Genomic DNA, 10,933 nt, shown 5'->3' on the forward strand with positions numbered 1-10,933 from the left:
TTATCTTCTTTTTACTTATCAAAAGTACTAATATATACATTTGACATTTGAGGTCCTCAATAACTCAAATTTCAAGTTTAGACTTCACTAACAATATATATTGAGTGGCGGGCACAGAAATGTTCCCAAAACAGTCACATGATAACCCGGTTAAAATGCGTACATCAAATATTCTCATCTCTTCAGTATCGAGAACAAGTTAAATAAAATTTTATACATTTACCCGTTTATATAGATTTGCAGTATTCAAGAAGCCTTCTAACCAAAGAAGTTGCGGATTCAAGCTCCATCGTGAACACATATTGATAATTAAATAATTGGTGTTTTGTGTGTGAGTTTCCGTTCTAAAAAACGCTAGCTTGTATAACTTGTTTCTTACCCACTCTTTGTTTGTGTGCTGTCTGTATATAATACAATGTACAAGTAATTTGTTTTTTTTTTTTTTTTTTTTTTTTTTTTTTTTTTTTTTTTGTGTATATATATGCTTCTCTCTTTGGAATTTAAATCAGAGACATGAATAAAGACATACAAAGAGACATGTAGTGGTTCTTGGAGTTGGACCTTTTGTCATCTTAGTAACCATGGGGACCTAAATAAGGCAAACTGACTACTACCAAACACTAAACACTACTACTGGTCTATGCATGGACAACATTTCTAGGGCACAATTTTTTTTATAAGTTATATTTTATTGTAACAATATCATGACATGTGGTGTTAATTAATGTATCCTAGAATCTTGTATTGTTTTTTATTACTTGGTTAGTGGTTTATACACTTACAATTTGACACATCACAAATGTTGTATAGGTAAATATTAAAGTTTATGTATAATAACATTTTTGTATTTGTATGAATGATGTATGCTATTTAAACTTGAGTTTATACGGAAAGATTGATGATTGATTGGGAATTTTAATATGGAAATTGGAGGGCTATGTTTATACATATGTTATTAAATTACTTCTACTAATATCATTTTTCCGTAAGTATTTTATATTTTTTAGAAACTTAAAATTCCTAACTACAATAACCAATGATAATTAAGTTATATTTAGATACTTTTATGTACAATGATCTACAAATATGTTCACATCAGGACTTAAATGAATGATCTATAAATATGTTCACACTAGGACTTAAATCTAATGGTTGAAAGGATCGCTATGATAACGTTAGGTTAACGACCCTTTGATTTTATATATAGTATATTTAACTACAACAATTTAGATTTAATTTGATTTTTTTCATGCAGTGCCATGTGCATCTCATATATGAAATCAACAACGATATCTTTTTTAAATCAAAACTAGCATGCTCATATTATAAAACATCTTTGCTACGTGTCATGTCATTTCATTTCATTTCAATATACACTAACACAGACCAAGTTTTTTGTCGCTTGGCCCCCATTCCCCCCAAAAAATATATACACTAACACAGACCAAGTTTTTTGTCGCTTGGCCCCCATTCCCCCCAAAAAATGGTCAAAAACGACAACAGTGGAAAGGAGAGGGGGAAAAACCAAACACCCCCCACACTATTTCAAACTTTTTAACTTAAACCCCCATATTTGGGGTACAAAATGAAACTTATTATTTTAATTAAAAATCTTACTCAAACTTCACCCGTACTTTTAACGGGACATATCTTTCCGCTCGCCTCGCGTTAAATTTTTTCGCACCCACCGTTCAACTCAAAAAAAACTTGCAAACACAACGGGACTAACTATACGCGAAACGGACACTTCTAAAAAAACGCTAAATACCTCGGATATCAAAAATCACCCGTAGCAAAACGTTTTTACTTATGTAGATACATAACGCTCCGTTAACTATGAACACGTAACCCGAAAGGCCCCGCGGCATCGCGCGGGCCCATTTTACTAGTTGAAAACACAATTCCCGCATTAAACCATAGTGTGAAACGACATTTTTATCATCTATGTTCGTAGAAAAAAAAAGAAGTCAAAAACTTGTATTTACATGCACTTTGCATAGCAAAGATGGTACATTATCACATATTCACATATTTGACCATTTTAAACATTAAAATGGCCCACCCCATGTGTAGTCTTATTGGACATATCCAAAAATACAGTCCTTTGATTTTACAAAGCAAGGACTTTGTCACCTCAAGAAACAGTTAAGGAGCCAAAATGTGAAGAATCTCAATTATTTAGCAATTATCAAGATTTCAAAATTCTCACTTCATGGTGTCTTTTCAGCTACAGGGTTTAACCAAGTTTAATTTTTATTTTTTTTCCTTAAAGTATTCACAAATCAATGGTAGTTAGATAGATTAGATTTCCAAAAATCTATTCGAGGTTTATCTGCGATGGGATAGTCAATATACTCGTTAATAGTGCGGTTCCTCATAAACAGTGGCGGAGACAAGGGGGGACAGGGTGGTGCTTAGCCACCCTCAACAATCAAAGTTTAACTATTATTATTCACTAAATTTTATAAGTTATATTAGTTTGGGATGATTTAATGTTAGAAAAATACTCCGTAATTGTTATGATTTTGTTTCTTTTATTCAGTAACATATAATATGTATCGACACTATCGTTCAAAAGATGTGACCACGTTCCCTTTATTATAAGTTACGATTTATAAATAATTCGAGCCCCCTTATCTTGAATTTCTGACTTCGCCCCTGCTCATAAAAAAAATCCAAAAAAATGTTACATTATGAATAGTATCATAATTACTTCATTTTCTTTGAAAATCTTCAAATTTTCTAACTTCTTGCTATCTTTTAATATAATTTTGCTATCAAAGTAATGATTGAAAACAACAAACTAGTAACCTCCTGTACTTTATAGAGTATAATTTAAATTAAATTTATAAATTATACATTACTATATATAGATTTGAATTTGAAGGTTTTTATACATTGGAAGTGATGTCATTCTAAAGGCAGCCCTTTGCAACTAGCCCACAACCCGAACGACCCAGAGACCACAACCTGACTCGTACTGAAACCGAGTCTACTACAAACGTACAACGCCTTTTACAATTACACATATATAATTTTGTCTAAAGGCATCATCATTCAGTTCGAGTCAAACTCTTCTTCCTTTATGTTTGACCCGTTGACCACCACCAAGCCTTGACTTCGTGTTATCAACGGGTGCCTGGAACCCAACATCTTCAACGGTTCCAACAGTTTTTGAAAGACGGCGTTTACTCACTTCTTCCACTAAAGATTTATGAAGAAGTTGACTTCTCATGTCAACAAGTGATCGGTTTCTGGTTAGCTTGGGTCCGGACCCACTGCTAGCTTTCGACGTTGAAGCTCCATGAAAGTCAGCATGAATATTTGAGGGACTCGCATGACCAAACCTAGTAGAGTTATGGGCTACGTCTTTTGGGCTTATAGAATGGTGTTCGTGGTGACCTTCGGCTGAAACGTAACTCAAATTTGAATATGATCCTGAAACTACAGACCCTTGAGAACTTGTGTCATCAAAAAAGTGATCTGCAAGAGCGTATTTAGACCATAAACACGGTTCTGATCAAAGAAATCTATTGACAGTTCAAGATTGGATTTTTTTTTTTTTAAGGTGCCCAAACGGGTTTTGCGTAAGTGTTAAAACAGGTAGTTTTGGTGCATGTTGAAAGGCTGGACTGGGTTGAGCCAAAACACTTTGTCCAAAAAAAAATTAATTCATAAAAAAACAGAAAAAAGATTAGTATGTCAAATATGACCTCAATTTTAGTTATTTTTAGGATTTTTTTTAACGACATCCTAGGGATTTTTCTAACGACAGCACTTGGGGCCGTCATTAAGGTGAAATAATGTGTTGTACAAAGCGGTTAATTTTGGTAATTAAAAAGTGTTAGTCTTTTTAATACATTAACGACAACCCTAAGGGTTGGCAAAAATCCTTTTAACCCAGATGAACTTAAGGATAACAATACAATTTAAGTGACTTTCAAGTTTCAACACATTTCTTTTCTCATCTAAAAAAAATTGACCCATTAAAAAGAAAATAGAATCCAAATCGACCCATTAATAAAGAAACGGATCAGAGTTTCGTATCTATTACAACTGCATTTAGTATTTTAAAGCATACCTTGCAGCCAATCACCGCCCGACACCATTTGTTGGGAAGTATTTATGCCCGAGAACGATAAGTGAGAAGATGAGGTCGACGACAAAGAGTGTAAAGAATGGTTGTGATAATCTTCTTCATCTTCAATACGATTTAGTTTAAACGGGTCGCCACTCCAATTGGGTACAAGCCCAGAAATTTCTCCTTCAATCATACCAGCGATATCAGAAGGCTCCCAATCTGTGATCTCAAGTTCCTTAACCATTTCAAATGCAACCTCATCTGAAGTATCATTCAATATGTCAAATGGGAAGTATACGTTTCTCACGGAACCTGCATATCCACCATGAAGTCTTAAATTAGTGAATCTAAATGACTTTGCTATGAAACCGATTATAAGATAATTTGATATTTGTAATAAGATAATCAGTTGTAAAAAAACGGGGCGTTGTCTGAAGTAATAATTAATAATCAGATGTTTGAGTCTTTGGCACGTATTCATGATCCGAAGGTTTTGTTAAATGTAAGGTGTATAATCAGACTTATGACTCAAGTCTCTGAAAATGTATCAAAGTATCAAGTTTTACCCAAAATTCAATTGGTGTATCGAACTTTATAAGTTCCGATTGTACATACTAAATTTTCAACTATTTATAGTATATGTATCTGACCTCTTTTAACTTGTAAACCAGAGTGACATGGCACCTTATATGGTTAACACGTAAGCAAAATATGTAAAAGGTCATCCGATACATACAACGTAATGATTCGATTTTTGATACAAAAAACAGAACTTCAAAAGTTTGATATGTACTTTAAATTAAAAGTTGATCCATTGTCAGACACTCAAATTCTTATTTTACCGTTATACAGTTAGTTATGTTGCAGTTGAATAAAATAAATTGTGCTAAACTGATTTTTTGATCAGAAGCAAAAAAAATTAACCATATGTTAAAAAGGCGTGAAATGTACCTTCGCTATCTGCAATTTGCACATGAAGAATGATGGTATCATCATCCGGATTCAGTTTTCCTGCAATAGACATGTTGGTTCGTGGAGTATATCCATTCAAATGCAGCTTCTCGATTTCGATATCGTCATTTATAAACGGTTTCTGAGGGATGTATTTCGATATAGGTGTCATTTCATCTTCATCCATAGCTAAAAACGGATCAAGCATTAAATCTTTAGCTGATAATCTATTTGAAGCATTCACCAAACATTTTCCAACGAAGCATTGGGCTTCAAGATCCTTAATTTTGTAGAACGCGCGTGGAAGCTTGCCCTAAAAAAGGGTTGGTAGTACATGTAAGATTTCATATTCCAACGTGACCATTTTTTCATGTAATCAATAAAGTTGATAAATTTACACATTTATATGTACAATTTGATTCGGGTTATGTTTTATTGCAAACATGTCAAATGGGTAGAAAATATCAAAAGTTGGACAAACGAGTGATTAAAGTCGAACCATACCGATGTTACTTTCTTGTAAATTTGTGCTGGATTAGTACATTCGCTGTACGGATATTCATGGGTTAGCATTTCTAGTATGCACATGCCGAACGAGTACACATCAACCAATTCATCGTAGTTTTCTTCATAAAGTTCTGGCGCCATGAATTCTGGTGTACCTGAAAGATACATGAGAACAATAACTTTAGGGTAAGGTGCTCAAACAGTTTACCATAATTTTTATTTGATGTTTTTGTTTAACTCACCATGAGAAAATAAATACAAAAAGAAATAAATAATTTTTCGTAAAAAAAAAACTTACATTGAAAAAATATAACTATTGTATTCATGTATTATCAAATTATAAGATTTGTACAAAGAAGTATGCCGGGTCAAACCCAATTTGACACGAACCATACTAATCCTACCCATTTTGACCCGTTACCCCCACTTAATTATTATGCCACCTATAAATATATATGTTCTTAAAATGGATAATGCAATGCTAGAGACGTACCAATTATGGTGTGTGCCCTGCAAGATCCACGTAGAATAGCCGCAAGCCCAAGATCACCAATCTTTACTTGTCCCAAATGACCATTTACGAAAATGTTATCGCACTTTAGGTCCCTATGGATCACCGGTGGGTCATGACCATGGAGATAAATCAAGCCCGATAGGATCTGGCGAGCCCAAATCTTTATAGCCCGAATATCCACTTTATTATATTTCTTTCTATATCTACATAAATCCAAGAGCAATTAATCAAAAATAAATCTAATAAAGACTAGAAGATATATATATATATATATTTTTTGAATTAGAGGGTAAATTGATTACTCTTTAAGGGTTCCTGATGTGAACAATTCGGTAATGAAATTAAAGGTTCTTCGGTCCACATCAATCCACGAGGTGTAAAATTTTATGATCGAACCGTGATTGAGGGTTCCGAGAAGATGAACTTCGGAGTAGAGACGTTGCAAGTCTTCGGGGGATCGGAGGAAGTCGTGAAGTTTGACTTGGCCCCACGCAACTTCCATACCAAGAAGTTCATCGATTGCTTTGTAGACTGTTTTCATTGCGCCTCTTCCAAGCACTTCCTTAAACTGAAAACAATTTTGTTAGTCAAAGATTGAAAAAAGTCAACTGCATTATAACCAAAAAAGAACTCGAAAGCATCCATGAAGGTCCAATTACATTAAGATTAAATGGATGAATCGAAGACGTATAGGCCTAATAGTGAAAAATTCCCTTAACAGTTCAAGAACCAACACAGTATAATCTTTAACTTCCAGGGCAAAATAAAGAAAGATTTTCGAGTTGTACAATTATACAAAAACTTAACTTAAAGAAATTATTCCATAGAGCATGCTAAGATTCAAAGATCAAAAATCTCTTCTTAAAATTACTTTCACTAGTTTCAGCATAATTTACATAAATATCAACTACACGTTTAGTTTCTTTTTCTCAGGCGTAAGAACTAAAATCAAAACTCCTCATTCCCCAAAAAATGTAATCAAAATTTCTCCCTTTTAATCTTAATTATTTAAAAGATTAGAATTTTCATCATTCTTCTCACAGAATCTTCAATAACAACCCTCATGTACTTTAATTTGAGCTTAAATTCAATTAATTCATGACTATAATTTGAGCTTAAAAGATTATAATTACTTAAAAGATTAGAACTTTCATCATTCTTCCCACAGAATCTTCAATAACAACCCTCATGTACTTTAATTTGAGCTTAAATTCAACTTTTCATAACTAAAATTTGAGCTTAAATGATTGTAATTACTTAAAAGATTAAAACTTTCATCATTCTTCCCACAGAATCTTCAATAACAACCCTCATATAACTTTAATTTGAGCTTAAATTCAACTATTTCATGACTTTAACCACCTGAATTCAAAAAAAAAAAAAAAAAATTCCTTCTTCAAAAAAACTACTTTATTAGTACTAATATAACAAAAAGTGGTATGATATGCGTACCCACAGCTTAAAATTAAAGCCTCAAACATAAAAAATCCAAACTTTATATGCAATTATCAATTACACAATTCAGAAAATTCACTTACTTAAAATACAAATGACCCATTTAAGCAAAATACTTACCCGCCCATATCGCCCAGTCGGATCAGTCTCAACATACCGATTGCAACCATCTTCATCACCTGAAATTAATCTTGATTTGGGGTTAACCATGTATACACCTTTTCTTCACCCCAATAGTTGCTTACAAAACTATATATAATAATAAAGCCAAAGAAGATACGTGTGTATAAAATAAAATTAATTATAAATATGAAAAACAGGGGAAAACAGAGATATAACATGAGTGCCCACCATATATACCTATAAATCTATATCTATTAAAAATTAATTGAGATTTTTAAAGGGTTTTACCGTCATGTTTTTTTGCATAAAACGACACCAAACATAAGCCAAAAATGATGATAGTAGTCAATTGTTGGCAGTATCAAAGAATCGTTAATATCCATCTGTACTGACTTTGAAAAGTCTTGTTTGTTAGTTATACTAATTTGGGTATTAATTAATAATGGTAAAAATTTTATTTTTAGAGAGATTAAAGTATAAAAATTGGGAATTTTGAAGTGGGTGTAAATTATAAGTGTTGAATTGACAAGGGAATTTAGTGAATAATGTTTGGTGTGGGTAATCCAGAGAAATTGGACTCTTGGTGTGGGTCAAAAGTCTTTATGGAAATGGAGATGAAGATGAAAGAAACACAAGTGGTGACAATGATAAATACGGAGTAAGAATCTTTCCAACTTTTAAGGATTGTGGCTATGGTTTTTTTGAGCTTATGTGGGGGTGGGTGTGGGGGTGGGGGTGGGGGTGGGTATAGTGCTTGTTGAGTAATGGATCGGGTACATGTTTAAAAGTTGCAAAAGAAACCCTTTGAATTTCTACACAAACAAGCCCTCAACTTTTTTTTCCTTGTCTATGATTTTGTACAATTTAACGTTGGTTGTTACTTTGTATACTTTTCGTTTCTTTTTTCTATTAAGCTGAATCATGTGCATATCATATATCATGTGAGAGTATTTTGATTTTTTATTTCTTTCCTTATTTTCATCTTCATCCTCAATAATTCACAATCCGTAATTTCTTTACCTTCCAATTCTTTCATTACAAAATCATAAATCCTAGTATCTTAACAAATCAAAATTCAAATAAAAAAAGGTAGAAGACTTTTCCATGTTCGAACTACCCGGGAAGGCGAGTAATCCAATCACATACTCTGATGTACGCATCTCAGCATGATTATTCACTAACTGGGTTCAACACATCCCTGACCACCACTAAATATTCGTTCTAGTTCGAACATGAGACCTCTTGCAAGGAACTCAGTGCCCTAACTACTGGGCTATCTTATGATGGTTAAATCCAAATTGCTTTATCAAAAACAATTTCTTAATAAAAATAATAATTTCTTTTTAAAAATCCCTATGCAATTTCATAATCACAAAATCATCTTCGAAATCTAAAATTCCTATACAACTTATGAAACAACAAAAACCAATAAATTTGATATCATTATAATCTATACTAATTTTCGTGAAACATTTACTGTTCACAGGGGCATTTATGTCCTTTTATTACATTAGATTTATGGAAAAACAAAAACACACCAAGTCGTTGCATTCTTACCACCCCAAACAACCATCAACAACTAGAATTTGAGCCTCCACCACCGCATCTCGGAACCCTACCACCGCCAGAAAATGACATAATCGATCAATCCAACAACCTGAGCTAACTAACGACCTAAGCAAACCATCAGTCGTCCTCTTCTTGTTCACGTTTTGTTGGAAAAACTTAATTAGAAATGTATGTTTTCACGAAACTTTGGACACAAATAATTATATGGTCGAGTGACATATATTAGTAACTATTTAGTGGATATTGTAGTCCTTAACAAGGGCTTTAAAATGAGCTAAGGAGTGTCCAAAACGGATTAAAGGTGAATGAGATATCGAATCTCAAAGTTGCTAGTTTGGTGCAAAATCTAGAAGTTTTGGTTTTTGTCCCACATCAGTTGTCGGAGCAAACCTAAGGCTATAGTCTTCACTATAAATAAATATCTTAGGCTTTGTAGAAAAAATAAGACCACAAACTCAATTAGTTTTTCTTCTTAGCCACAACAATGTCTCCCCGTTCTGGTTTCCTTTCAAGCAAGTATTCAAGTCCGGCAGTACGCTGCTTCGGACCGGTGTACTCTCGGAACAAACGAAGAATTCGTTTAAGGAAATTGAGTCAAACACAAGCCCGGTTCAACTAATATCAGTTAGGTCATTTTAACTTTCTCTTTCTGATTATTTATTAGCAATCTGATTATTACGTTTGTGATAATATATATAATTGTTTCAGTTTGGTATACCATATTTCTACACGTTTTTTCCTTTTGTTCAGAACTTGCATTATGTTTACTTAAGTTGATTTTTTTTATTCAGAACCTAACAACGACGATGCATTTTTGTGATGGCCCCGTCAAAACACTTAACGGCTCCGTCACTTGGTCACACAACTTGATCGAACTTAAATGAATTTAATAAACGACATTGCATTCTTTTATTTCAAAAGTTTCCCAAAAAGGAAAGCATACCAAAATATGTGGTTTAAAAATAACCCAACATATTAATTAACCAAAGTTGACACAAAACATTGCCAACAAACTCACAAATTTAAATTATCCAAAAACAGAATGCAAGCTTAAGTTTCATAATTGTTTCATAAAATCTGCCCAAATGCATGCAGCCTCTTCTAAACACAGCGGAAGCATCACATAAACTCAAGTACCTGTGAAAACATGCGAGTAAACTGTCAACACAAAGGTAGAGTGAATTATAGGTTTAAATAATTGAATAAACTTTAGACCACAAGATTTAAAAATGTTAGAAAACATTAAACATTATTCCATTATCAATGAGCCACCTGGTAACCACTTAACCCTTTATTTACCCTTGCCAAACACAATAAATTATATACACCGGACAGTGTATCTACAACAAAATACGAAGTACTAAACATTTCGATTATAAATTGCTAGCGCGACTAGCTCGAAATGGGGTTGTCAAACCCGATAGATCTATCCGTAGGATTCGCGTTCACCAGTAGAAACCAGTGATTACAGTTACCAAACTAGGGAATATTTTTGTCCAACTCACAATGAATAATTTAAATTTAATTGTCACTTGTGTCTAAACGTGAAATAAAATGCATGTAATCACATCCCAAAAATATACTTTGAAAAGTATGTAAAAACGGGACTATAACTCACCTTAATAGTAACGAAGTAACAAACACAAATAAGCGAACCGCAAATGGAGTACAGTGATCAGGAATGATCACAACGCCGACCTATAAATAAAGCAGGTCGATATAAATAACTAACT

At 33.2% G+C, this 10,933-nt stretch overlaps 1 protein-coding gene across 3 annotated transcripts; it reads right to left on the reverse strand.

Moving 5' to 3' along the window:
* Positions 1 to 2,870: 2,870 nt before the first annotated feature.
* Positions 2,871 to 7,996, reverse strand: LOC139877762 (probable serine/threonine-protein kinase WNK4). Of its 3 annotated transcripts, none has more exons than XM_071865186.1 (8): positions 7,920 to 7,996; positions 7,629 to 7,687; positions 6,356 to 6,621; positions 6,033 to 6,256; positions 5,537 to 5,694; positions 5,033 to 5,345; positions 4,082 to 4,393; positions 2,871 to 3,483 (listed from the first exon to the last, which is right to left on the reverse strand). In XM_071865186.1, exons 3-8 carry the CDS (start codon positions 6,592 to 6,594, stop codon positions 3,068 to 3,070), a joined length of 1,662 nt encoding a protein of 553 aa, XP_071721287.1. In that variant the 5' UTR covers positions 6,595 to 6,621; positions 7,629 to 7,687; positions 7,920 to 7,996; the 3' UTR covers positions 2,871 to 3,067. The 3 variants fall into 3 exon arrangements, with proteins under 3 accessions (XP_071721287.1, XP_071721288.1, XP_071721286.1); XM_071865187.1 differs by lacking the exon at positions 7,920 to 7,996 and adding an exon at positions 7,860 to 7,868; XM_071865185.1 differs by lacking the exon at positions 7,920 to 7,996 and having other exon boundaries at positions 7,629 to 7,834.
* Positions 7,997 to 10,933: the final 2,937 nt, after the last annotated feature.

The sequence above is a fragment of the Rutidosis leptorrhynchoides genome, chromosome 11, assembly GCF_046630445.1.
Source record: "Rutidosis leptorrhynchoides isolate AG116_Rl617_1_P2 chromosome 11, CSIRO_AGI_Rlap_v1, whole genome shotgun sequence".
Classification (NCBI taxonomy): domain Eukaryota; kingdom Viridiplantae; phylum Streptophyta; class Magnoliopsida; order Asterales; family Asteraceae; genus Rutidosis; species Rutidosis leptorrhynchoides.

What these genes read in the sequence shown, in the direction of transcription:
- LOC139877762 (XM_071865185.1), bottom strand. Translation starts at nt 7,718, where the DNA reads ATGGTTAACCCCAAATCAAGATTAATTTCAGGTGATGAAGATGGTTGC. An exon ending in CAGGGCACACACCATAATTG is followed by an intron (nt 5,695 to 6,032) that starts GTACGTCTCTAG and finishes TGTATCTTTCAG; the next exon opens with GTACACCAGAATTCATGGCG. An exon ending in TTTACAAGAAAGTAACATCG is followed by an intron (nt 5,346 to 5,536) that starts GTATGGTTCGAC and finishes ACCCTTTTTTAG; the next exon opens with GGCAAGCTTCCACGCGCGTT.